Genomic DNA, 26,916 nt, shown 5'->3' with positions numbered 1-26,916 from the left:
AACCTGTAGATCACTTTGAGTAGTATTAACATCTTAACAATATTAAGAACGTGGGATGTGTTTCCATTTATTTATGTCTTCACTTTCTTTCAGCAGTATTTTGTAGTTTTTTGTTATACAAGTCTTTTACCTCCTTGGTTAATTCCTAAGTATTTTATTCTTTTTGATACTGTTGTAAATAGGATTGTTTTCATAATTTCCTTTTCAGATTGTTCATTGTTAGTGCATAGAAATGCAATAAACTTTTGTGTGTTGACTTTGTATCCTAATAGTTTATTGAATTTATGCAATAGCTCTAACAGGCTTTTTGTGGAATTTTTAAGATTTTCTACATACAAGATTATATCACCTGAACAGAAATGATTTCATGTCTTCCTTTCCAATTTAGATGTCTTGTATTTCTTTTCCTTGCCTAATTGCTCTGGCTATAACTTCCAGTATTTTGTTAAATAGAAGTGGTGAAAATGGGAATCCTTGACTAGTTCCTGATCTTAGAGGAAAAGCTTTCAGTCTTTCACCATTGAGTATAATATTTGCTGTGGGTTTTTTCTATGTAGCTTTTATTATGTTGAGGTAGTTTCCTTTTGTTCCTAGTTTTTTTGTGTTTTAATCACCGAAAGATGTTGAATTTTGTCATACACTTTTTCAATATCAGTTGAGATGATTGTGGGGGTTTTTTTGCTTTATTCTGTTAATGTGGTATATTACATTGATCAGTTTTGATATGCTGAACCATACTTGCATTCCAGGAATAAATCCTACTTGGTCATAGATTATAATCCTTTTAATATACTGCTGAATTCAGTTTGTTGATACCGTGTTGAGGATTTTTGCATCAAAGATATTGGTCTGTAGTTTTCTTGTAGTGTCTTTGTCTGGCTTTGGTATCAAAATAATGCTGGCTTCACAGAATGACTTAGGAAGTGTAGTTTCTTCTCTTTCAGTGTTTGGAAAAGTTTGAAAGGGATTGGTGTTAGTTCTTTTTTTACATGTTTGGTAGAATTCACCAGTGAAGCCATCAGGTCTTGAAAGAAGGCTTTATGTTTTTAGGAAGTTGTCCATTGCATCTGGTTTATCCAATTTGTTGGCATACAGTTAATTGTTCACAGTACTCTTATAAGCCTTTTTATGTCTGTAGAATTGATAGTTCATGTCATTATTTTCATTTCTGATTTTAGTAATTAGGGTCTTTCCCCTTAGTCCATCTAGGTAAAGGTTTATCAATTTTGTTGATTTTTTTCAGAGAACCAAATTTTGGTTTCATTAATTTTCTCTGTTGTTTTTATATTCTCTATTTCATTTATCACTGTTTGAATCTTTATTATTTCATTCCTTCTGATAGTTTTGGGTTTAGTTTCTTCTCTCCTTCCAGCCCTAGGTTGTAAAGTTAGGTTGTTGATTTGAGATCTTTCTTATTTTCTTCATATGGTTTTAATATGTTTTTCTCCTGAGTGATGTTGAATTTCTTTTTATATTTTTAAGTCCCATTTGTATTTCTTTTCTGTGAAATGTCATTTCATATCGATACTTCACTTGTTTTTTTCTGTTAGGTATTGGTTTTTTGCTTATTAATTTTATAAGCCCTTTACATATAAAAGAAATTAGCTTTTTGTCTATAATTTGATTTGAAAATACATTTTCTGAATTTGTCATAATATTTTCTTTCTATTTGTGTCATTCTGTTTTTTCCTATATCCATTATTTTCTACTGTGAAGTCTCTCTACTTCTAATGAGTATTTTATAAATAAGTCCTATCTTCACTAATGAACCCATTTAAGAGAATAGTTACTAAACATACAATGTGTTAAGTCAAGTTATGAGGTCACAAAGTTGAAGAATAGTTCCTACCTTCATCAACCTCAGACTACAGAGGGAGAGACCATATAGGTAAACATATTTACCCATTCCTTCAAAATTTGTGTTCACTGTGGGTAAGGCAATGTCTGGGTACAAGGAATAGAAATGTGAATGAGGTAGGTTTTGCCACTGAGAGTACAGTCTAATGGGAACACGGTCTAATGGGCACACTGGTATATAAGGCCTTATAACAAAATTTATATGGCTCGAAGGGTGACTTTCCCCAATATTACTCTCTTTAAGAATTTTTCTTAAAACTTGATTGTATGTTTTTCTATATAGACTTAATATTTGGCTTGTTTATTTCAAAAACATTAAAAACTATTGGCAGTTTATTGGGATCAAAAGTGAGGACTAATAACTTTATGGTGGTATATACTTTGATTTGTGAAAGTTTTTTTTGTCTTTATTTCTGGAATTAAAAAAAATCATTTTAAGTTGAATTTTTTTTTCCTCCATTATATTTTCAAACTTATTTTTATATATTAAAGGAATTGGGGGCGCCTGGGTGGCTCAGATGGTTGAGCGTCTGCCTTTGGCTCAGGTCATGATCCCAGGGTCCTGGGATTGAGTCCCGCATCGGGCTTCCCGCTCCTTGGGAGCCTGCTTCTCCCTCTGTTTCTCTCTGTCTCTCATGAATAAATAAATAAAATCTTTAAAAAAAAAAATAAAGGAATTGGTATATTAAAGTCAGGAAATATTGAAGACCAACTAATCTTCAGACTTACTTGAGGCAGAAGCATTTAACAGAGATTCCAGCTTGCTTACCATACTTCAGTTACTAATACATCAGAATATCTCATTACAATGTGATCTCATCTGTTAGTTCTATGCCATAATAGTAAGGCTTTATGGTACTGAGATTAATAGTGTACAGTTATTTAGAAGTGCTATTTCTGTACTATGTAAGTAGTATAATTTGCTTTGATAACAGTTTTATAGAACCATGCAGTTTCTCCTTGTAACTTTATTTTTCTGAATAATAGGTTAGATTGAATTATACAATTATTATATTACCAAAAGCGTGTGATTCTTAATATGTATTTGAAAGCTGAAGAAAATGTTTTTTTGACACAGCATCAGGCCAGTAGAGGGCTCTCCAAATCAGTCTGTAAGGACAAATAGAGCTAGCTGGAGGGATGTGGAAAAGGGGGCTGCTGAAGGATTTTTAAATTATGTGGGGAGTTAAAATATTGTTGAGAAGTTAGACTTCAAAAAATAAGGGCAGGGCGCCTGGGTGGCTCAGTCGTTAAGCGTCTGCCTTCGGCTCAGGTCATGGTCCCGGGGTCCTGGGATCGAGTCCCACATCGGGCTCCCTGCTCCGCGGGAAGCCTGCTTCTCCCTCTACCACTCCCCATGCTGTGTTCCTGCTCTCACTATGTCTCTCTCTGTCAAATAAATTAATAAAATCTTTAAAAAAAAATAAGGTCAATTAATAAAAGAGAATACAAGGAAAACCGTATACTACATGGATATCATAAATATAGGACGAACTTTTTTTCAGTAGATACAGAGAGCTGAAAAACAGCAAGGGTTTAAAAGAACAACAAATATGATAATAAAATACTTCTTAAATGAAAAATTTTTGGTGTGTGAATAGTGCTTTTTTTTATTGAATAAATTTGACATGTAATGTAAATTTAGGTGTACACAGCATGCTACTTTAACACATTTATATAGTGTTTGCTAATAATATTTATTGCATTAAATAGTTATAGTGTATATTATTGTTTATATTCATTATATTGTGCATGAAATTTCTGTGGCTTATTTACTACTCCTTACAAGTTTGTACCCTTGTATGCTATCACTCTGGTCTCCAACTCCCCACCTCCCATCCTTTGGTAACCACCGATTTGCTCTCTGCTTTTTACAGGTTTAACTTTTTTAGATTCTACATATAAGTGATATCCTACAGTACTTCTCTTTCTCTCTCTGACTTATATTGCTTAATGTACTTAAGGTCCAATCATGTCGTCACAAATGGTAGGATATCTTCCTTTTCATGGCTGGATAATATTCCATTGTGTTTATGTACCATATCATTTAATCCACTGATGGGCATATGGGTTGTCTAGCTATTATGAATAATGCTGTGATAGACATGGCAGGGTATATATATCTTGTCAAAATCCTGTTTGCGGAGTGCCTGTGTGGCTCAGTTGGTTAAGCGTCTGCCTTCGACTCAGGTCATGATCATGGAGTCCCAGGATTGAGTCCTGCATCAGGCTCCCAGCTCAGCAGATAGTCTGTTTCTCCCTCTGACCCTCCCCCCTCTTGTGCTCTCTCTCTCTCTCTCTCAAATAAATAAATAGATATTTAAAAAAAAAAAAATCCTGTTTGCATTTCCTTTGGGAATATACCCAGAAATGGGATTGCTGGATTGTATGGTAGATCTATTTTATTGGTCCATAGTGGCTGGACCAATTTACATTCCCACCAGTGCTGTCTAAGGGTTCCTTTTTCACCACATCCTTGCCAGCATCTGTTATTTCTTGTCTTCTTGATGATAGTCATATTAACAGGTGTGACAGGGTATAACTCATTGTGGTTTTGATTTGCATTTTCCTGATGATTAATAATGTGGAACATCTTCCCATGTGTCTGTTAGCCATTTTGATGTTGTCTTTGGAAAAATATTTAGTTCCTTTGCCCATTTTTTAATTGGACTGTTTATTTTTAATTATTAAATTGAGTTCTTACATATTTTGGATGTTAATTCTTTTCTGATATATGATTTCCTGAAATATTTTCTTATTCTATAGGTTGTTTTTCCATTTTGTTAATTACTAGATCTTCTGTGCAGAAGCATTTGAGTTTGATGTACTTCCTTTGTTGATTTTTGCTCTTGTTGTTTGTGCTTTTGGTGTCATGTCCAAAAAGCAAGTCAATGCTGAGACCAATGTATATATATTCTAGGAGTTTTATGGTATCAGAGCTTTTAAGTCTTCAATCCATTTCAAGTTAATTTTTGTGAGTGGTGTGAGATAGGGGCTCAATTTCATTGTTCTGCATGTGTTAAAGAGACTATCTTTTCCTCATTGGGTATTCTTGGCTCTCTTGTCAAATATAAGTTGACTTTATATGCCAGGATTTAATTCTGGCCTCTCTGCTCTGTTCCATTGGTTGATGTGTCTTTTTTGTGCCATACCACACTGTTTTTATTACTATGGCTTTTTAGTATAGTTTGAAATCCAGAAGCATGATATCTCTGGCTTTAATTTTTTTTTCCCTTTGTTTCTCAGGATTGCTTTGGCTCTTCTCAGGATTGCTTTGGCTATTTGGGGTCTTTTGTGATTCCACACAAATTTTAGAGTTGTTTCTTCAATTTCTGTGGAGAATAATAGCAAAGGAATTTTTACCTTGGTTGTATGAATAATGTTATTTTTAGGCACAACATTTCTTTTTTAAGATTTTATTTATTTGAGGGACGCTTGGGTGGCTCAGTCGGCTAAGCATCTGCCTTCAGCTCAGGTCATGATCCCAGGGTCCTGGGATCGAGTCCCGCATTGGGCTCCCCGCTCAGCGGGAAGCCTGCTTCTCCCTCTGCCTCTGTCGTTCTCCCTGCTTGTGCTCTCTGTCTCTTTCTCTCTGACAAATAAATAAAATCTTTAAAAAAAATTAAAAAAAAAAGATTTTATTTATTTGAGAGAGAGAGGAGGAGAGACAGTGAGAGAGTACAAGCGGGGAGGAGAGGGAGAAGCGGGCTCCCTGCAGAGCAAAGAGCCCGATGTGGGCCTAGATCCCAGGACCCTGGGATCAGACCTGAGCCAAAGGCAGACACTTAACTGACTGAGCTACCCAGGTGCCCCTATGCACAGCATTTTATATATGCACATTTTGGGGACCCATAGCTTATTCATCCTAATTTCATAGCACATTAAACAAAGAAAATTATACTTTTCATATTCTGTATATTTGAGGTTAAAGTAAATTTTTGAAATAAAATAACATTCTTTTATGAATTTATAGATGTAAAACATATTCTTGAGAAATAACTCTATTTGCCTATTAAAAACTCTGAACAGCCTTACAATCAAGATGACCTGAAAAACATCAGTAAATCTCATAGGTAGAAAATGAGAACTAGATCTTTATCCTAAAATTCACACTTTCTAGATTGTTTTAGTAGTAGAATTGCTGGAACCAAAGAGAGATTTGTATTTATAATGCCTTATACCAAAATTGCAACCTGTGGTTAACAGACCCTCTTGAGGGGAAAAAAAAAAACAGAATATGAAGGTCCCTTTTACCTTTTGTTAAAAACTGAAAAAGAAAGAGATGCCTTCCTTTAATATAGATGTGAACCTTGGAAAGACCAATCAAATAATATTTATTTTAATTAAGTTTCACTGATGCATCATTTTTTTCGTCTTTACATTTTATGCTTTCTGTTTCCATTTATATAATTTTTTCTATTTGTTTTTCCTTCAGCTATTTTTTCTACTACTAAGTCTTTTGGTTTTAATGAGCATTTTATAAATGAGTTCCACCTTTACAAATGAGCTTGTACAACAAAACTTAAACATCTAATGTGGTAAATGCTGGGGCCAAAAGAGTGAAAAATATTTTCATGGATCTTGAAGTCTACAGAGAGAGACTGTGTCAAAAAACTAACCATTTCTTCAAAAATTTATTTATGTTTACTATGGATAAGGCACCATGTGGGCACTAGTAATATAAATGTGAGTAAAGTTGGTTTTTTCTTCAAAGAGTGTACAATCTAATGAGGAAGACAGATAAACAAGAGACAATTGCAGTAAGTTTGAGGTGCTCAAATGGGATATAGTGCTATGGGAATCCCTACTAAGAACATATAAACTAGCCTTCCAAAGGTTGGCTCTTACTTCCTATAGGAAGGGATATCTGATCTGAGAACCTGATGAAGTAAAAGAATTTAGCAGGTGAAGGACATAGAGTAAAAGTGCTTGAGGTATAGTATATTGTGTGTGAAGAGGTCCAAAGGCAAGAGAGGAAATAATGCATTTGGAAAACTACAAATTATTGTGTATGGATGAAGTGCAATATGAGAGGAGAGTAGTGGTAAGAGATGTGGTTAAAGACGTAAGCAGGGGTCAATTATAGCAAAGGCTCGTAAAGGACCCATTTGTCCCAAGTTTAGGTACAGTTCCAGCTAATGCCTAGCATAAGGTACTAGCATAATGATTAATAGCACCCTCTTTTACTCTCCAAAGTATCCTAGTTTGGTTACCCCAGTGGCATAACGGATTTAAGGTCGGTATTGAGGCAGAAACCAGTCAGGAGGCTATCTCAATAGTCTAAAACTTAAATGAACACCTGAATTTTAAAACATTGGTCATGACAAGAGGAAGAATATTTATTAAACATCTGTGTGACCCAAGCATGGGCTTGATTTAATGACTTCAGTGAGTTAAAGAAATGATTCCCTAGTTTCAGGTGGACAAAATTGATTGGTTTATATTGTCAAAGACTAGGATAGAGATGACTATATCAGGAATAAGTTTAGAGGAGAAAAATAATGAGTTAAGCTTATTTTTCTACTGTAAATTTGGGACAGAGGTGAAGAATGAGGCTGATATTCATAGGTAAGTCTAAGGGGGAGATTAGAGATTTAGGACTTGTCAGTCCACCTGAGTGGTTGTTGAAGCTTGGGCATGATCATGGGTTCCAGGGAGTGAAGAAAATGGGACCCAGAAGTAAAGATGGGGACTAGCTGTATTTTAGAAGGCAGTAAAAGAGCATAACCTGCAAAGGGGTAGCAGGGGTAGGTGGTATTGTCATAGAAATGAAGGGAAGATAGGCTTCACAGATTGAGTGGTTGTGGGACACTCAGAGCCTGGAAAAGCACTTTAAAGGCTTAAAGCAGTTCTGGCTTCAGACTTTTCTCTGTCTGCTTAATTTCACCTACAAGTTCTACAGCATGTCTTGCTATGAAACACTTTTCTGTTGTACAGATTTGCCCAAACACAAGTGGTAGATAGAATGTTGTCAGGATAGTTTTCAAGTCTCACTGGTTCGGTTGTGGGTTTTGTTTTGTCTTTCCAGGCCAGGGGAGTTAGAATAGTGGGAGTTAAATTAGAATCTTTGGCAGGCTGCCAAAAAGGCCTAGGCTCACCTACTGCACTGGCAGCAGAAGGCTCTTTGAGCTGCATTTTCAGAAAACTCTGAGCACTGTACTGCCTTGAGAAATGGACTCCCCTTTTAGTGGTTTGGGTTCATGGCAGGTTGTGTTGCCTCCTACCCACCTGAATGGTAGTCCCTGTATTGCAGAGCTCTACCTATATCATCTCAACACCCACCAGACCTGCTCTAATTAAAGTGACACCAGCATTTTGACAGTTTCTGTGCATGTGGTTGTTTAATATTAACTGTGACTGCCTGCCCAAAATGTTGAGCTCTTCTCCTCAGTTACTGTTTTGATTAGTAATCTGGTTTAAGTTGCATAGGCTTTGAGTGGACTATTCTTGTCTTTACTTTTCCTTTAAGCCCTCCTATTTTTAGTGCTTGATTTTTGAATGGTTTTCCAGAAATGTGTATATTTCATTGTCCTAGAAACAGCTGTATTAACTTATTTGTAAAATTAATAAATTTTATATTTTAGAGCAGTTTTAGGTTCACAGCAGATTTGAGCAGAATGAACAGAGAGTTCTCATATATTCTATGCCGCCACACATCTACAGCCTTCTTCACTGTTGACATCCTGTATCACAGGGTATTTTTGTTACTATTGAACCTATATTGACACATCATTATCACTCAAAGGCCATAGTTCACATTAAGGTTCACACTTGGTGTTACAATTCTATGAGTTTGGACAAATGTATAATGACCTATATCCATCATTGTAGTATCATACAGAATAGTTTCACTACCCTAAAAATCTGTGGTCTGCCTGTTCATTCCCTCCTCTCTCTTAGCCCCTGGCAACAACCAGTCTTTTTATTGTCTCCATAGTTTTGCCTCTTCCAGAATGTAATATAGTTGGAATCATACAGTATGTAGCTTTTCATGATGGCTTCTTTCACTTCATAATATACATTTAAATTTCCTCTATGTCTTTTTTTTTTTTTTTTTGGTAAGATTTTATTTGAGAGAGAAAGTAAGAGACCGAGCATGAATGGAGGGGGAGGGGCAAAGGGAGAAGGAGAAGCAGACTCCCTTGCTGAGCAGGGAGCTCGATGCAGGGCTCAATCCCAGCATGACCTAGCCATAGGCAGATGCTTAACCAACTGAGCCACCCAGGCGCCCCTCCTCTGTGTCTTTTCACATATTGATAGCTTATGTCTTTTTGGTGCTGAATAATATTCCATTATCTGGATGTACCACAGTTTATCTTTTCACCTACTGAAGGAAATTTTAGTTATTTTCAAGTTTTGGCAAATATGAATAAAGCTGCTATAAACTTCCATGTGAAGCTTTTTGTGTAGCATGCTTTCTGTTCATTTGGGTAAATACCAAGGAACACAATTGCTAGATCATATGGTAAGAGTATTTTTAGTTTTTAACTCACTGCCAAACTGTCTTTCAAAGTGGCTAGAGAATGCAGTAAGACAAGAGAAGGAAATAAAATGTATGCCAGTTGGGAAAAAAGAAAGAGTTTTTGTTCACAGATGACATGATCCCCTGTATAGAAAATCACTGAAAACAGACCAAACAAAACAAAAACAACAACTCCTGAAACTAATAAGCAATTATAGCAAGGCTGCAAGGGACAAGGTTAATATATGAAAGTTCTTTCCCTATATACCAGCAATGAACAAGTGAAATCTGAAATTAAAAACACACTGCCATTTACATTAGCACTCCAAAAAATGAAATAAGTAGACATATAATAAAATATGTACAAGATGTATATAAGTAATAAAACTCTGATCAAAGACAGCAAAGAAGAACCAAATAAATAAGAGATATTCCATGTTCATATACTCAAATTAAAAATTTGAAGAAATTTAGAGCAAGGAAAGTTATGGGAATAACATTCCTGATAAAGGGTCAATACTCCAAGAAGACTTAACAACCCTTAATGTGTATGTGCCTAACAAAAGAGCAGCAAAATATGTGAGGTAAAAACTGAGAGAACTGCAAGGAGAAACAGATGAATCCACTATAATAGCTGGAGACTTTATCAACCCTCTATCAGAAATGAACAGATCCATCAAGCAGAAAATTAGTAAGCACAAAGTTGAACTCAGCAGCATCCTCAATTGACTGGATGTAATTGACATGTATAGACTACTTCAGATTATACATTCTTCTCAAGCTCACATAGAACATTCACCAAAACAGACCACAATTTGGGTGATAAAACATGCCTTAACAAATTTAAAAGAAGAGATATTGTACAATGTATGCTCTCTCAAACCATAGGAACTAAAGTGGAAATCAACAGAAAGGTAGCTATAAAATCCTGAAATGCTTGGAGATTAAACAACACATTTCTAAATAATATATGGGTCAAAGAAGAAATCTCAAAAGAAATTTTAAAATATTTTGTACTAAATGGAAATGAAAATACAGATTATCTAAAATGTGTGGGATGCAGTGAAAGCAGTGCTTAGAGGGAAATTTATACCATCAAGTGTATATATTAGAAAAGAAGAAAGATTTTAAATCAGTTACCTAAGCTTCCATCTTAAGAAACTAGATACAGAAAAACAAATTAAATCCAAAGTAAGTAGAAGAAGAAAAGAATAAGAGAGCAGAAATCAATGAAATTGAAAACAGAAAATCAATAGAGAAAATCAAAAAACCAAAAGTTCATTCTGAAAAAGATCTGCTCTTTTGTTAGGCACATACACATTAAGGATTCTTAAGTCTTCTTGAGTATTGACCCTTTATCAGGAAAGTTATTCCCATAACTTTCCTTGCTCTAAAGTCTGCTTTTTCTGAAATTAATATAGCTACTCCATTTACTTTTTCTTCAAATTTTTAATTTAAATTCCAGTTAGTTAGACATAATAGTGTAATATTGGTTTCAGGAGTAGAATTCAGTGATTCATCACTTACATATAACACCCATCATAACAAGTGCCCTCTTTAATACCCATCACCCATCTAGCCCACCTCCCTACATCAACCATCGGTTTGTTCTCTGTTGTTAAGGGTCTTTTATGGTTTGCCTCCTCCTCTCTCCTTCTCTGTTTTTTTTTTTTTTCTTCCCACATGTTCATCTGTTTTGTTTCCTAAGTTCCACATATGAGTGAAATCGTATCTGGATCTGAGGTGTGGTATCTGACAGTTTGGAGAAATTCTCAATCATTATTGTTTCAAATACTGCTTTCGTTTCTTTCTTCTTGTAGTGTTATACCCTTTGTAGTTATCTCACAGTTCTTGGATATTGTTTTATTTTTTACAGTCTTTTTTGTCTTTGTTCAGTTTGGGAGGTTTCTTGTCGTATCCTCAAGCTCAGAGATTGTTTCCTCATCTGTGTTCAGTCAAAGACATTCTTTTTTTTTTTTTGACTGATTGATTTGAGAGAGTGAGAACATGTGTGAGTTGGGGGAGTGGCAGAGGCAGCGAATCTTCAAGCAGACTCTGCTGAGTGCAGAACCCAAATAGGGGCTCAGTCTCATGACCCATGAGATCATGACCTGAGCCAAAACCAAGAATCGGTTGCTCAACCAACTGAGCCACACAGGTGCCTGTCAAAGACATTCTTTATTTCTGTTACAGTATTTTTGATGTCTAAAATTTTTTTATTCTAAGAATATCCACCTCTGTGCTTACATTATCCATCTGTTCTTGCCTGTTGTTTATCTTAGCATTAATGCCCTATATTAATCATAGTTTTAAAAAATCTCTGGTCTGATAATTCAGCATTCCTATCATATCTGACTCTGGTTCTCATGCTTATTCAATCTCTCCAGACTGTGAATTTGCCTTTCAGTGTGTCTTATAGTTTTTTGTTGAAAGTTAGACCTGATGTACTAGGTAAAATGAAATGTGGTAAATAAGCCTTTAGTAATATAATGGTAAGGTGTAAAGGAAGAGGTCCTCTGTAGTCCTATGATTAGTTCTTTTTTTTTTTTTAACATTTTATTTATTTATTCATGAGAGACAGCGGGCGGGGGCGGGGCAGAGTGAGAAGCAGGCTCCCAAGGAGCAGGGAGCCCGATGCGGGACTCGATCCCAGGACCCTGGGATCATGACCTGAGCTGAAGGCAGACACTTAACCATCTGAGCCACCTGGGCACCCACCTGTGATTAGTTCTTAGTCTTTTAGTGAGCCTGTGCTCCTAGACTGTGGACTTCACTAGAGCTTCTGTTCTTTTCTTTCCCACCCTTCGGTGGGTCAGGATGGTTCAAGGCAACTGGAATTGAACTTTTTTTTCTAGGTAGGTTAGCTCCCTTCTAGGTAACCTTCTGTGTAGGTTAGTCTCTAGTTAGTGTCTCCTGAATGCAGGTCTTGTTAAGAAGAACATAGTGTTCTGGTGTATTTCAAAATGGTTCCTTCTCTCCTCTTCCTGCTGGAAACATGAAGAGATTTTCTCCTGATGTTCATTGTGAGGACCTGATAGAGCTCATGGAGGTAAAACGCAGACAAGTCGGGTGTCCCTTATGATTGGGTCTCCCTAAAGTTTTTGACTTTCAGACTTGTCTACTCTGAGCCTCTAGGAGTTCATCAATTTCAGTTCTTTTTTCCTACTTCAACATTGGTTGCAAGGAAGATTCTACTCTGGTAAGTGTGACTTTCTCTATTCACCTGTTTTTCCAATTCTAGGGGTAGCAGTTTACCCTGTGACCTTACTTCTGACAGATCTAAGAAGAGTTGTTGATTTTTCAGTTTGTTCATCTTTTTTACTTAGTAAAACAGATGGAGTGGAAATTTCTGAGCTCATTACATGCCAAATTAGAAACTATAAGTCTGTATTATTTTTTTTACTTTCTTAGCCTAGCCTACCCATCTTTCTGAGTTCTAGACCCACCTCTCTGTCTGATGTTTCATCTCTATTTGTGTGTTCAACTGGCATCTTAATATCAATAGGCTCTAATTGTAATTAAGTACATCTGCTTAGACCTGTTCTCCTATATGACCTCCTTACTTCAGGTTAGAATATGATCTTCCCTGTTATTTGACTCAAAATCTCAAACCTTGGTTACCTAACATTTCTTGTCTATTCACTTCTTTAAAAAATAGTTTTTGCTAAATCCTCTCAATCCTACATCTAGACTTTCTTCATTCTGTTAGCTGTACTCTTGTTCAGCTCCTCTTTTTGTTTAGCTAAATAGGTTAGAATAATTTTTTTAAAGATTTATTTATTTTAGAGAAAGAGTGCATGCATGTGTGCCTCTGTGGGGGAAGGGCAGAGGGGGAGAATCTTCAAGCAGACTCTGTGCTGAGCGTGGAGCCTGACACAGGGCTTGATCTTAAAACCATGAGATCATGACCTGAGCTGAAACCAAAAGCCGGACGCTTAACTGACTGAGCCACCCAGGAGGCCCTAGAATAATTTTTTTAAGTGAATTCATATCCATTCTTAATATCTTCTAATTTCTGTTGTCCACTGCGTCCAGTTATTGTAGCACTCTCTTGTCCTCTTTGGACTCTTCTTTTTCCTTCAATTAAAAGTTACTGAGAATCTACACATGAGGCTAAATGCCAGGGAATACAGAGATTTACAAAGCAGAGTTTACAATCTTCTTAAATCATGCTATTTTGTTGTTATAAAACCATCACAGGTTTCCCATTTCCTATGAATTAAGATTTAACTCTGAACCTTGTGATTCTATAGTATGGTCCCACTTGGATTTTTAAATTTTCCCTCTATCCATCCCCCTTCTTGTAAACTATACTTTAAACAGATATGGGTACTCTCTGAATATTTTCCATTTTACCTTTTTAAAATGTTCTTTCGGAATACTTTTCTTCCTTTCTCCATTCCTGCCAGAATCATCCTTATTTTCAAAGTCTATCTCAAAAGCAACCTCCCCAGTAAAGCCTTTTTCCTCATTCTCCCAGTGTTGTCTTCATTTCTCTTCCAACTTCCCCATACTTTGTACTTAAGATGACTTTTTTTGGGGTGCCTGGGTGGCTCAGTTGGTTAAGTAAGCATCTGCCTTCTGCTCAGGTCATGATCCCGGGGTCCTGGGATCGATTCCCCCATTGGGCTCCCTGCTCGGCGGGGAGTCTGCTTCTCTCTCTCCCTCTGCCTCTTCCCCACCCCCCCTGCTCATTCTCTGTCTCTCTAATAAAATCTTTAAAAAAGATGACTTTTCTTTGACTACCATATTATATGGTGTCCTATATATAATTATCTGGGGATTTCTCTTACACTTCTGATAGAACTTGAGTTTTTAAAAGACAGTGCTAGAGTCTGTCATCTTTGAAATACCCAGCACATGATAAAATGCTATTTATGTAATTTTTGAATTATATCTCCACCTTTTGGTGAAGTACGAGTTCTTCAAGGTCTAGTTCAAATTCACTTGTATAAAATTTCTCTTAGCTACTACAGTACAACTATCTTAGCACTTAGACAGTTTTCATTGTCTTTTTTTGTGTGATACTTCATTAAACTGGTGGGACTTAGCTTTATTAACTGTTGGATCCCAGTACACAATTTCTAACATGTACTTAGTAAATATTTGTTGAATAAGTGGAAAAATAATGTTTCTTTACTTTCACATTACTTTATTGGTATCTCTTGGCACTTACCACATTCCAATTTATTTGAGGAGATATTTGTATTTTCTGTCTGTCTTCTCCTGGTTGTAATGCTGCAAGGGAAACAGTAGGGGAAAAATCTTATCTGAAGTCCTTACAAAACCTCAGTTATGGAAACAAGAATACATTTGTTCAATCAGCAGTTATTTTTTTGAGCTCTTCTTTTATGCCAGTGATTATTCTAGGAAATAGGGATCTAAGAGCAACTAAGATGGACAAAAATTCCTGCTTTCATGGATCTTACTTTCTAGTTTGGGGAAATACTCTATTAATACTTACCAAGTTTAATATTAGCTGGAAATGATCACTTGTGAAGAATCTTTTTAGTTTTTATTTCCCTAGAACTTTCACTTCTAACTTAATGTACTATTACATCTCTAATTATACTTTTTAACCAAAAGGTTGCTTTTTATTAAGCTTCTGTTTATGTGATAGGAACTTTATATATTTTATCTCTGTTCTTCAAAAAACAAAACCAAAAAACACTGCAAGGTTGGCTTATTATGTCTGTTTTATAGATAAAATTGGCATTGGTAAGCAAATTAACTTGATTTAATCATGGCATATAACTAGGAAATAGGAGAGCTGGAATTCATGCCAAGGTCTGTCTGTTGCTAAAGCCTAGATGTACCCTCTGTACTATACCTTATTTCCAGTTTCTTTCCATTTTGTCAAGACAAGTAAACTTTTAACCTGTTTTTTTTTTTTCTTTCCCGATAGCCACAATATGAGAACAGTTCACTCCAGGCTCCATTTTCCGATCAATCAATGTCCCATTCCCAGCAAGAGGAACTTGAGCAAAAGCTTGCGTCTACTGAGAAAGAGGTTTTGCAGCTCAATCAGTTTCTCAAACAAAGAATAAGCCAATTTAGTGAAGAGAAGAAGAAACTGGAGGAAAAGGTAGGTATTTTTAATCAAGTTGAATTAGGTCAATAACATTCCTTCAACATGTAATTATTTGTCATCTACTGTATTTCAGGTCTGTGTTATATACCAGGTTGTACATTTATATTGAGATGATTAGTTTTGTAGTAACTTTTGAGAAACCCTGTGCTGTCCACAAAAACCTAGGGATTTTCTTGAGGGATTAAAAAGACTACAGTGTATTATATCTTGCTAACGAATAGTGAAACCTTTTTTGAGTTAGTTGCCTAAACTAAGATGTGACACAAATAACTTCTTTTCTTTTTTGGGTCTTGTTTATTTGTCATGTTGGGTATGAATGGTAAATGAAATAAAGAGGGTGGTGTTTTGTTTTGTTTTTTATAAGCACGACTTCATGTTATTTAAGCTGCAGCCCCTGATTCAGAACAAGTAATGAAAAGCCAAATATCTATATGTATGTAATATATCTGTATATTTATTTTACCTTTTTGCCTTTATTAAAGTATTTTCATACTTTATCTCATTCCATTATGTATCATTAAAGATCAAGTAGATTACCTGCTAGCCCTAATTTACTAAAGAAGCATAGTCCTTAAGCTGCTAACTTAGTTGCAGAACTGGTTTTAGATTTCTCTCTTGATATACCCAGCTTATTCTATTAACTGAACCTTCGATTCAAGTGATCTTGAAAAAGTCACCATGATTTCTGCAGGCATGTTTGGAATTATTAATAGAGAACTCAATTGACATTTTTGTGTGAGTTATATATATATATAAATGTGAATTAAAATTTTGATCTTCCAAAAACTGACAAAAATTTTACATGGTTTCTCTTTCTCAGCTATATGGTGTAGTTTATCTTGGCCGACTTAAAAGTAACTTAAGTACCTGTTTCTTGTTTCTTTCTTTTTTTTTTTTTTTAAAGGTTTTATTTATTTGAGACAGAGAGAATGAGAGAGAGAGAGCACATGAGAGGGGGGAGGGTCAGAGGGAGAAGCAGGCTCCCTGCCTAGCAGGGAGCCCGATGTGGGACTCGATTCAGGGACTCCAGGATCATGACCTGAGCCGAAGGCAGTCGCTTAACCAACTGAGCCACCCAGGCGCCCTGTTTCTTGTTTCTTTTCTGTATTTTTGGGGCTTCATACAATACCATAATGTGGAAGGGGCTAAGGAAATATTTATTGGTTATATAGATGTAGTAGGGATTAAAATATTTCTCACCTGAGATTTGGTTACTTAAAAGATTGTGTGAAAACTAATGATGATCTAGGGGTGCCTGGCTGGCTCAGTTGGTAGAACATGCAACTCTTGATCTCATGAGTTCATGAGTTCGAGCTGCACATTGGGTGTGGAAAAAAAAAGAAGAAGAAAATTGTGACAATTCAGTGGATACAATTTTTAAAATATATTTTTATGTTTTATATAAATTCTTTTATTACTTTCGGTGTCCAGTGCTTAATAAATCAATTTATATACTCACTACATATTTGACAGTTCCTACTTGGATATCTTAAAAACATTTCAAACTGTTCATCCAAAATATAATTCTTAATTTGCCTTCCAAGTGCCCTCTTCTTCTTAAAACAAAATTTCTTCATTGTTCATTACTGTATATTCAGTTGTTCATGCTGGAAATCTTACTAACACTGATTAAGCCTGTCTCCTAAATATATAATAGAATCTGTCCAACACTACCAGGCTGGTCTAAGTTATCATATCTTGGCAAAGCTTTTATAAGAGTCTCTTCATTGGTGTCTCTGAATCCAGTCTTGCCCTGTCTGTCTGCTTTCCCTCTATCTCCAATCACTTTTTTTTTTTTTTTTTGGTTATTGTTGCAATTCCATGTATTTTTTATTATATTTTGAAAAATTGAAGCATAATTTATATATAGTCAAATGTATAAATCTTAGGTGTTCAGTTTGGTATTACTGATAATATATAGCAGTATAACTGCTATCTAAATTAAGACACAAAGCATCTCAATCACCAGGGGTACCTGGCTGGCTCATTCAGTAGAACATGTGACTCTTGATCTCAGGGTCATGAGTTTGAGCCCCATGATGGGCATAGAGTTTACTTAAAAAAACAAACACTTCAGTCATCCAAGAAGTTCCCTTGTGTCTTCTTTCTAGTCCAGTCTCCTTCCTCTTTCTGAAACACTGCCATCACCATAGATTAGTTTTGAAGCTTTTTGGACTTCATATAAATGGAGTCATACTATATATATTCTTTTGTGTTGGTCTTCTTTCACTTAATATCTTTGAGATTTATTCTCATTGTTAAATGTATTCCTATCTACTGCTGAGTTGCATTCCATTATATAGATAGATCACAATGTATCTACTCTCTTGTTAATGGATATTTGAATTGTTTTCATTTTGGGGAAATTATGAATAAGGCTGCCGTGAACATTCTTGTGCCAGACATTTTTCATTTCTCCTGGATAAATTCCTAAGCGTGGAATTTCTGAGTCATACATTTCATAGGGTAAATGTTTAACTTATAAGAAACTCTCTGAATTCTGCACATTTAGTGACCTTTCTGGGTTGGCCGTGTGGGTTGGGGCACCCTGAGCCAGTCGTCCTGTGCTGAGATGCTTCAAAGCCTTATTAAAAATGCTTAGATTCCTATGAAGCCCAACTATACCCAAGTTCACCAAGAGATTTGGGTAGGAATGATGTTGATGGGCTTAATCATTTATAAAATCAAGAGTGATGATAAAGAAGTGAAACTTTGAGATCTTCAAGTCCTGTGCCTGCTTATCATTAACCAGCTTTACCTGGAGTACACATCAGATGGAATGTCACCCTGGCTGTAAATTTCAGTAAGCTCTAGTAGATGAGAGTGTGGCACATCACTGTACACTTGTGAAAGTGCTGTTTCCTTTGTGGTATGAATAAATGTACCTGTGAGATGCAAAGAAAAGAAAAAAAAAAGAAAGAAACCTGAGTTCTTCTAGGGTTTGTATCATTTAACACTTCCACTATCAGTGTATGAGAGCCAGTTGCTCCACGTTCTCCCGGCCATTCTTCATAGCGTGGAGGACTGACCTTTTTAAAAGGAAGATCCAGTCATTTCACTTACATTACCCAGCAATGCCATCTCGATGTTGTCTTTAAAATAAGAATCAGGGGCGCCTGGGTGGCTCAATCGTTAAGCGTCTGCCTTCGGCTCAGGTCGTGATCCCAGGGTCCTGGGATCGAGCCCCGCATCGGGCTCCCTGCTCCGCGGGAAGCCTGCTTCTCCCTCTCCCACTCCCCCTGCTTGTGTTCCCTCTCTCGCTGTGTCTCTCTCTGTCAAATAAATAAAATCTTAAAAAAATAAATAAATAAAATAAAATAAGAATCAAATTCTTCCCATGGCCAGAAAGAGCCTGCATAAATATGTAACCTTAGGCTCTGTCAGTCTCCCTTGAGTACACTGTGTCATGGTGCAGTGCTTGTCGTTGCTTAAACAGGTCATGGTTTGTTTCTGGTCTCAGAGTCTTGACACAGAGTTTCCTCTTGGCCTGATAAATACTTCACTGTCTTCTCCCACTACTCAGTCACCTGTTTATTTTGTCAAGTCTCATCTTAAGTATCTTTCTCCTCCAACCCCTCCCTTCATAAGTTTAGAGCATTTTCTTCTTGTTTTTCCAGTGCTTAACACAATTTTGAATAATCATTATGTTTTAATATTTCTCTGTAAGCTCCAGGATGGCAGGGACGTATCTGTTTGTCACTGTAGCATATGTAGCACCAGCCATGGTGCCTGGCATACTGAATGAATGAATGAATGAATGTATGAATGCTTTCAAGTACATTTTTGCCAAGAGGGAAGAAAAGAGAGTGAGGTAAGCCCAGCAAAAGACTCTGGAAAGAATAATTAGAGATAATCAAAGAGGTCAGAGGAGTGTATGATAGAGCAAATTCCTGAGATAAGTAGGGAAAGGTTGATTACAGATGCCAAGATGGAGGAATTACTTTTGGAAAAGAGGAATAGTCTCTCTGTGGAGTTAGGCAGTTGAGAATGGAAATGTGTAGAACAGAAAAATTAAGAAGGAAGGTTGGTGTAGATAGTAGAGTTTGTGTCAGAGGCCGGGAGATGATTTGAATTCTTGAAGGGAGTATAGATGCTAGTAAATAGAGTCATAGGTAATGCATCAACTGACCAGCATGTTAGGGCCACATGAGATTGGATTGCATTGTTTCCTGCTGCATTTCCTCTCTGTTATCCTGATCAAGACTGATACTACAACAGAAAAACATTTAATGTGATAATAACAATAGAATTTATACTGTTTGATAAGTTCTTGTATGTGCCAGACAGCATGTGAAGGTGCATTAGATACATTTTCTCATTTAATATTAACTAATCTTCACAAAAACCCTAAGGTGTAAATACTGTACCCCCATTTTTAAAAATGAGCTAATTGAAGCTTGGAGAAGAGTTGAGTAATTTGTCCGGTTGCATGTAGGTAGAAACTGTTGTAAAGCTAGGAGTAAAATTGAAGACCGTTTAATTCTACAGCCGATGCTTTGCTTCTAATAATAATTTATTTAAAAAAAAAAAACTTGGAGGAAAACATTGCCTTAGTAATCTATTTTGTTCTAATTGTATTTAAAATGAAAAATATATTCATTTGTAAACCTTTTCTGGAAACAGAGCCCTCCTATTACCTTCTAGGAATAATCTCAGTACTAAATAATATCTCCTCTAAAGGAAAAACCTAACCTTTTATAAATAGGAAAGATTTATTAGTGATACCTCATTTACCTGGAGGTAATTACTGGAGTTGATTTTAGTAATCAACGTGTTAAACTTGAAAGTTAAAAAAAAACACACAAAGAGCTTCTCGTCAATGAAGAGGGCTAAAAGAAAAAACCCAAGACCCAGTAATTATGTGTGATCAACTTATAGTCAACAAATAGCATAAATAGTATCCAGTTGGAGAGTGTTGGCAGAGATTTGTGTCAAAGGCAGCAAGCTTGACCTGATAGCAAAAAAGACAGTTGACCAGCCAAAGAAAAAGAAGAAAACCAGGACATCATTGTGTCACACTTAAGACACTTAAAAAATTAAAAATAAATTAGGGAACCTTTAGTAAAAATAGGCTGGTTAGTTATTTCTGTAACTTACAGGGTCATTTGCTAAGGCAGGAGCAGGCTTTGTCAATGGGGAATCCAGGCACAGCTGATTGCTAGAGAATTCATGGAAATCTGGTTGTGTGTAGTGTGGAAGAATTGAAAGAACACTGGCCTTTCAGTCAAATGATTTATATCTAAATCTCACCTCTGTCTCAGTGACTTGTGGCTAAGTTACTTAAGATCTCTGGACCTCATATTCAAAAAAGGAATTACTGTCTTTTTCAGAAAAATCTGTGTTCACATCCTCTGCTTAGTTTGTAATCATATTACTTGTTTTTTGGAGTTGAGTTGTATAAGTTCTTTGTATGTTTTGGATATTAACTCTTTATTAGATATATCATTTGCAACAGACATATGAAAAGATGCTAAATATCACTAATCATCAGGGAAATTCAAATCAAAGCCATAATGAGATATCACCTTACACCTGTTGGAATAGATAAAATCAAAAATGTAAGAAACAACAAGTGTTGGTGAGGAGAAAAAAAACCCTTGTGTACTGTCTGTAGGAATGCAAATTGGTGCAGCCACTGTGGAAAACAGTATGAAGGCTCCTTAAAAAATTAAAAATAGAATTACCATACGATCCAATAATTCCCCTATTGGGTATTTACCCAAAGAAAATGAAAACCCTAATTCAAAAAGATATATGCACTCCCGTGTTTATTGCAGCATTATTTACAATAGTCAAGATATGGAAGCAGCCCAAGTGTTTATCAATAAATGAATGGATAAAGAAGATGTGGTATATGTAAAAACCACCGAATATTCCTCAGCTGTAAAAAAGAATGAGATCCTGCTGTTTACAATAACACGGATGGACATGGGAGTATAATGCTAAATGAAATAAGTAATAAATAATGAAAGATAGCATATGATTTCACTCATACATGGAATTTAAGAAATAAAACAAATGAACAAATAAAGAAAAAAGAGAGAAACCAAAAACAGACTCATACAGAGAACAAACTGGTGGTTACCTGAGAGGCTGTGGGGACGAGGGGTGGTGGTGGTAAAAAGATAAAGGGGATCAAGAGTACACTTATTTTGATGAGTACTGAGTAATGTATGTATAGAATGGTTGAATTATTATATTGTACACCTGAAACTAAAATAGCACTGTATATTAATTATACTTCAGTGAAAAAAGAGGAAAAGGGGGAAAAAGGGCATTGTATTATGTGGTCTTGCAGGTCATTATCAGGGTCAACAGTCTGTGAGTTCTGTTAGATCACAAATTGTCACACCAGCACACCAGCCTTTAATCCCGAGAAATCTCCAATAAATAATAGGATTTGTCAGTTTTACCAGCGTTGCTTCTTACCCAAGGTAATAAATGGATCCTAATGTTATTGATAGAATGAATAGATAAAATGAGATGTGGTTTGTTTTTCTAATTGAAGTTGTTTTAATACAATTTGTTGTACATTGGACTTGAAAAAAATTCAATAAGGTATGAAAGAAACTATTTTGTGCAAAGTGTTAGCTTTAATAAAATTTGGGAGAGTAAACCATTATACTACCAATTACTGGCCCTTATTTTCCCTGGTGTATGTGGGAAAAGGCTGTAAAAATATTTTAGAACCCTTTAAGTTTCTAAATTTTGGAAGACTGGTAAGTTAAGGTGAATAAGAATCTGGAGTTTACTTTTTAGGTATCTATTTGTAGTACACACATTATTTATAATTGAGCTGAAATATTAAAGAACTTTGAATATATGATACGAAATTTAAAAATAATATTTTTCAAGTAGAAATGTGAAAAAAATTAGTGCATAGATCTGAGGTTTAACCCCCACAAATTGGGATTTACTAGAATCATGTACTGTATGTGTTCTGTAGTAGGTGTTCAATTAACAAATTCCATCAATCCTAAAATGACATCAGTGGTACAGCACACCTTTATTATATGTAGTTTTGAGAAAGAAAATATGTTGCATGTTCAATTATGACATAACATAATACCTTAACAGTAGTCTTGGCTTGAGGTATGGATTGGTCTTACTAGTGCCCTTATTTCTTCCAAAGTATCTGGTAATTTTGGTAAGTTCTCCTGGCTTTGACTGTGTTTCTTGAGTACATGACAAGCAGTTTCTTAGCAAGTTAGTAACAAAACAGCTTTAATTGCTTGTTAGGTATCTTCCTTTCTTAAGTCACATAAAACATTTGGATGTAGCTTTGTAAGAAATAAGGAATTGGAGTCCTCTCTCCGAAAATGAGTATTTGCTTCACTGATTTTATAATTATACCCTGTGGCTCTGTTTCTTTGTCTTACTGGATACTCAGTAACTGTTTTCAACACCAAATTATAATGTAATGTTTTTAAGGTAATTTAAACATCATTTAAACTCAGCACATATTTGCAACATGTACACACGGTTGAAATGACAGAGATGGGAATAGCTTTGACCAAGTGTGCTCATGTGCTGGCAATAGAAACTATCATTACTGCTAGCTGGTCCTCTGCAGTGTATAGGAGGCCATCAATTGTAAACGCAGACAAACACAAATTTCAAAACTCTTGACTTCAGTGATACAAAAATTTGTAAAAATGTGAATCCTGGAATTGATGAATTAAGGTGAATCTTACCTGAGTTGGTGGTAGCCTTAACTATATCCTAGAACTGTTGGTTTTGTTATTATTATTTTTTTAATGCCACAAAGCCCCTGAAGATTCATAATCTTTTTCTTTAGCTTAAAACCAGAGATAGATATATCAGTAGCCTGAAAAAGAAATGCCAGAAGGAATCTGAACAAAACAAAGAAAAGCAGAGAAGAATTGAGACCTTGGAAAAGTATCTGGCTGATCTTCCAACTCTAGATGATGTACAGAGTCAGAGTCTACAGGTAACATGAACTAAAATGCTCATCTTAGTACATGTGCTGCCAAAGCGAGCACCTAAAATGCTCATCTTTAAATAACATGAAAACCTACTACTTTCTTAAGTTGATCCTTTGGAAATTTCATAATTTTTATAATTTAAAATTTTAGTTACATGTTTGGCTAATTATGTTAAATCTATGTGTTCAATTGCTGTTTTGAGGATTAACTTCAATTAGAATTTTGTTTATTTAAGCATGAGTTTGTCTTTCTTATTAATACATGATTACCTTCCTAAGAAACGTGTGTTAACTTTTTACTTAACATCTACTCTAAAAGGTAATTTCTAAACCAGTCTAACAGCCCCATTTCATACACACATGGGTGCACCACAGTTCTGACTTTACCCAGTATTCTCTGTGATCCACCAAAGCTCAACAAGACCTTTTTTTTTTTTAACCATCTTTCCAGATATTTGATTTGTTTTCATTCTTCTTAACCTTTCCATAAATTCTTACATCTTAGTCTGCGGTTTCCATTCACTCCTCTGATTTCTTCTGACCATTTTTCCTTCTTAACAATACCTCTGGTGAGTCTTTTGAGTCTTTTCTACCAACTCTGGTGAAGCCCGTCTTCTTGAAATCTTATTTATAAATCTGTTAAACCTATTCTTCAGTCTTTTCTCAGTTTTTCTCATCATGAAATTCTCAACCTCAGCACTATTGACATTCAAGGGTGGATAATTTTTCATTTGGGATTCTGTCCTGTGCATTGAAGGATGCTTAACAGCATTTCTGGCCTCTGCCTACTAGATGCCAATAGCACTGCTCCTATCCTCCTCCCTCCCCAAAACCAAAAATGTCTATAAACATTTCCAAGTATCTCCTGGCGGAAGAAATCACTCTCAGTTGAGAATCATTGGTTTAATCCGTGGAGTGTCATTGTTGTATAGACTCTAGACCTAGAATGGATTCTCTGTCTATATTAATTTATAAATTATAAGACTAAGAGAGGATAATGTCAGAAAAGAACTAAAGAAGTACCACAGGAGTTTGTATGAGCAGGAACAGAGAGATATATAGATATAAAAACATGTGTTCATATTACTTTATACCCATTAGGTTGACCAACATAAAAAAACAAAACAAAACAAAAAGCATTGGTGACGATGTGGAGAAATTAGAATCCTTGTGTACTGTTGGTGGGAATGTAAAGTGGTATAGCCACTATGGAAAACCGTGTTTCCTCAAAAAATTATCATCAGTTTGCCTTCTGGGTAAAAGAATTGAAAGCAAAGTCTCAAACAGACGTTTGTACATGACATATGCTCATAATAACATTATTCACAGTAGCCAAAAGGTGGAGGCAACCTAAGTTTCCACTGATGGGTGAATGGATAAAATGTCACATACATATAATTCAGATATAAAAAAGAATGAAATTCTGAAACATGGATAAACCTAAATACATTGTGCTAAGTGAAATAAGCCAAACACAAAAAGATAAATACTGTACGAAGTACCTAGAGTGGTCAGATTCATAGCGACGGAAGGTCAAAGTGTGGTGCTGGAGGCTGAAGGCAGAGCTGGAAAGGGAGTTGTTAATGAGCATAAAGTTTGTTTTGAGTTCGGTGATTCATCGAACAACAGTGTGAATGTACTTAAACACTATGGAACTGTACATTTAAACGTGGTTAAGATGGTAAATTTTGTTATGCATATTTTACCATAATTAAAAATAAAATTTTAAAAATACCCCCAAATTGAGATCATTTACCTTTCTCTGTCTTCTAGAAATTCCTTTTTTTTTTTTTTTTTAAGATTTTATTTATTTTAGAGAGTGAGAAAGCGAGCATGGTGGGGGAGAGGCAGAGGGAGAAGAGAATCTTAAGCAAACTCCACACTGAGTGCAGAGCCTGAGGCTGGGCTCAATCCCAAGATCCTGAGATCATGACCTAAACTGAAACCAAGAGTTGGTTGCTTAACTGACTGCAACACCCAGGCATGCCTGTCTTCTAGAAATATCTGACCCCATTTTTCTCCATAATCTCATTCTCCTAGCTCCCATTACACACAAAAGAGGAAATAAAATATTATTAAATACTCTAGATAAAGTATAGTGTGATTTTAACCACAAGCCTGTTAATTGAGAACACTGTAACAGTTTCTAGTAGAAATACATTTAATATTCTATGTGTTATGAATTTTCTTAGCTTCAGGTTCTAGAAGAAAAAAATAAGAATTTGCAAGAGACTCTCCTAGATATGGAAAAAAAACTTGAAGAGATCAAAAAACAGTGTCAAGAAAAAGAGGCACAGCTAATATGCCAGAAAAAGAAAGAAAAGGAGTTGGTAACTACAGTTCAGAGGTAAGAAAACCTTTCGTAATTTTTTATGCTTACTTTTGTTATTCATATTTCTCATAAAGCATTTCACTTAAAATGCATTAATTTGTAGTTATTACTATATTGTTATCTTAAAGATGTACTCTTTAAAACTGTAAGTATTACGTCATTGAAACAGGTTGTCTCGGCTGTGATTTCACATCTTAATGCAATATCCTGACATCTTGCCAAAGGTTTTAGATGAGAATAGTTAAAATCTACCCCCCATCAAAAAAACCCCACCAATTGAAAACTGAAAGTATTAACACAGTCTGATAGCTTTGCCAAAAAATAGGTACAAATTCTAGATAATAAAGAGGGCAGTCAAATACTCAAACCGCACTCCTTAATGTGATAGATTAAAGTGAAGTAATCGGTAACTTACTGCAGAGCAGCAGGTATGGCCATTTTGCCAAGTACCTTCCAAGTTTACTCACATATCTTGCCTCATGGTACTCTTCTCTTTTAAATTAATACAGTTAGAATGACAGGGAATATCACTTGTTAGTACATTTAGCTAATGTGTTTAAGCTGGAAAATTAATACTGGATTCCTAAAAAACCTAGAGAACTGTGTTACATATGCATCTACATGTACTCTCTGTTTTATAAAACTTAAACCTTAATAGATAATCAACTATTAATAGATAAAACTATCCAGAAGAATAAGACAATAAAGCAGCAAAACTAAATTTAAGAAATACACTCTTCATGCTTTTACCAATTGTGTGTAATTCTAATCAAAATCCATCTGATAATTCCACGTTAATATTGCTTTACTACTTTGAAAGTTTTATATATGCCTCGTCTACTCTTTTCCTTAGATTTCAGTACAGAAAACCTCTGATTCTGGGACAATTTAGTCTTTCAGGGTTTCTAATCTTAGCTGCAAAAAATTCATATACTTTTAACTTTACTTTTATTTTTGCCTTATTTTCTGCTTTCTTATTCTTTAAATTTCCTTTCCATAACTCCACATCTTATATTCTATTGTCTAGTCTCAAAACAGCTTCCTCACCTCCACTTATTCAACCATATATTCTTTTTCTTTCATCTTAGCTGAAGTGAGAAGAGGTAATGTATCTGTTCTGTTTTATGGGGCATTTTGATCACACCTCAAGCTGTGCCATTTTATGAACAGAATTGGAAACACCTGAAAATAATTTGAATGTTTGTTTTGCTCCATTGTGTGCTTTTACA

At 35.4% G+C, this 26,916-nt stretch overlaps 1 protein-coding gene and 1 pseudogene across 1 annotated transcript in view; both read left to right on the top strand.

The window, feature by feature from the left end:
• The window catches only part of CEP85L (centrosomal protein 85 like), a 173,849-nt gene that overhangs the window by 113,655 nt on the left and 33,278 nt on the right, over positions 1 to 26,916 (top strand). Inside the window, exons 6-8 of the mRNA XM_034990392.1 lie at positions 15,225 to 15,404; positions 23,209 to 23,361; positions 25,548 to 25,702. Of these exons, the coding sequence (XP_034846283.1) occupies positions 15,225 to 15,404; positions 23,209 to 23,361; positions 25,548 to 25,702 (488 nt within the window). The remainder of the gene's footprint in view (positions 1 to 15,224; positions 15,405 to 23,208; positions 23,362 to 25,547; positions 25,703 to 26,916) is intronic.
• LOC118000614 lies at positions 16,474 to 18,404 on the top strand (annotated as a pseudogene).

Source organism: Mirounga leonina, unplaced genomic scaffold (assembly GCF_011800145.1).
Source record: "Mirounga leonina isolate KUSES-001 unplaced genomic scaffold, KU_Mleo_1.0 Mir_53, whole genome shotgun sequence".
NCBI lineage: Eukaryota > Metazoa > Chordata > Mammalia > Carnivora > Phocidae > Mirounga > Mirounga leonina.
Note: the sequence above shows the minus strand (reverse complement) of the source record. Positions and strands in the feature narration are given on the sequence as shown.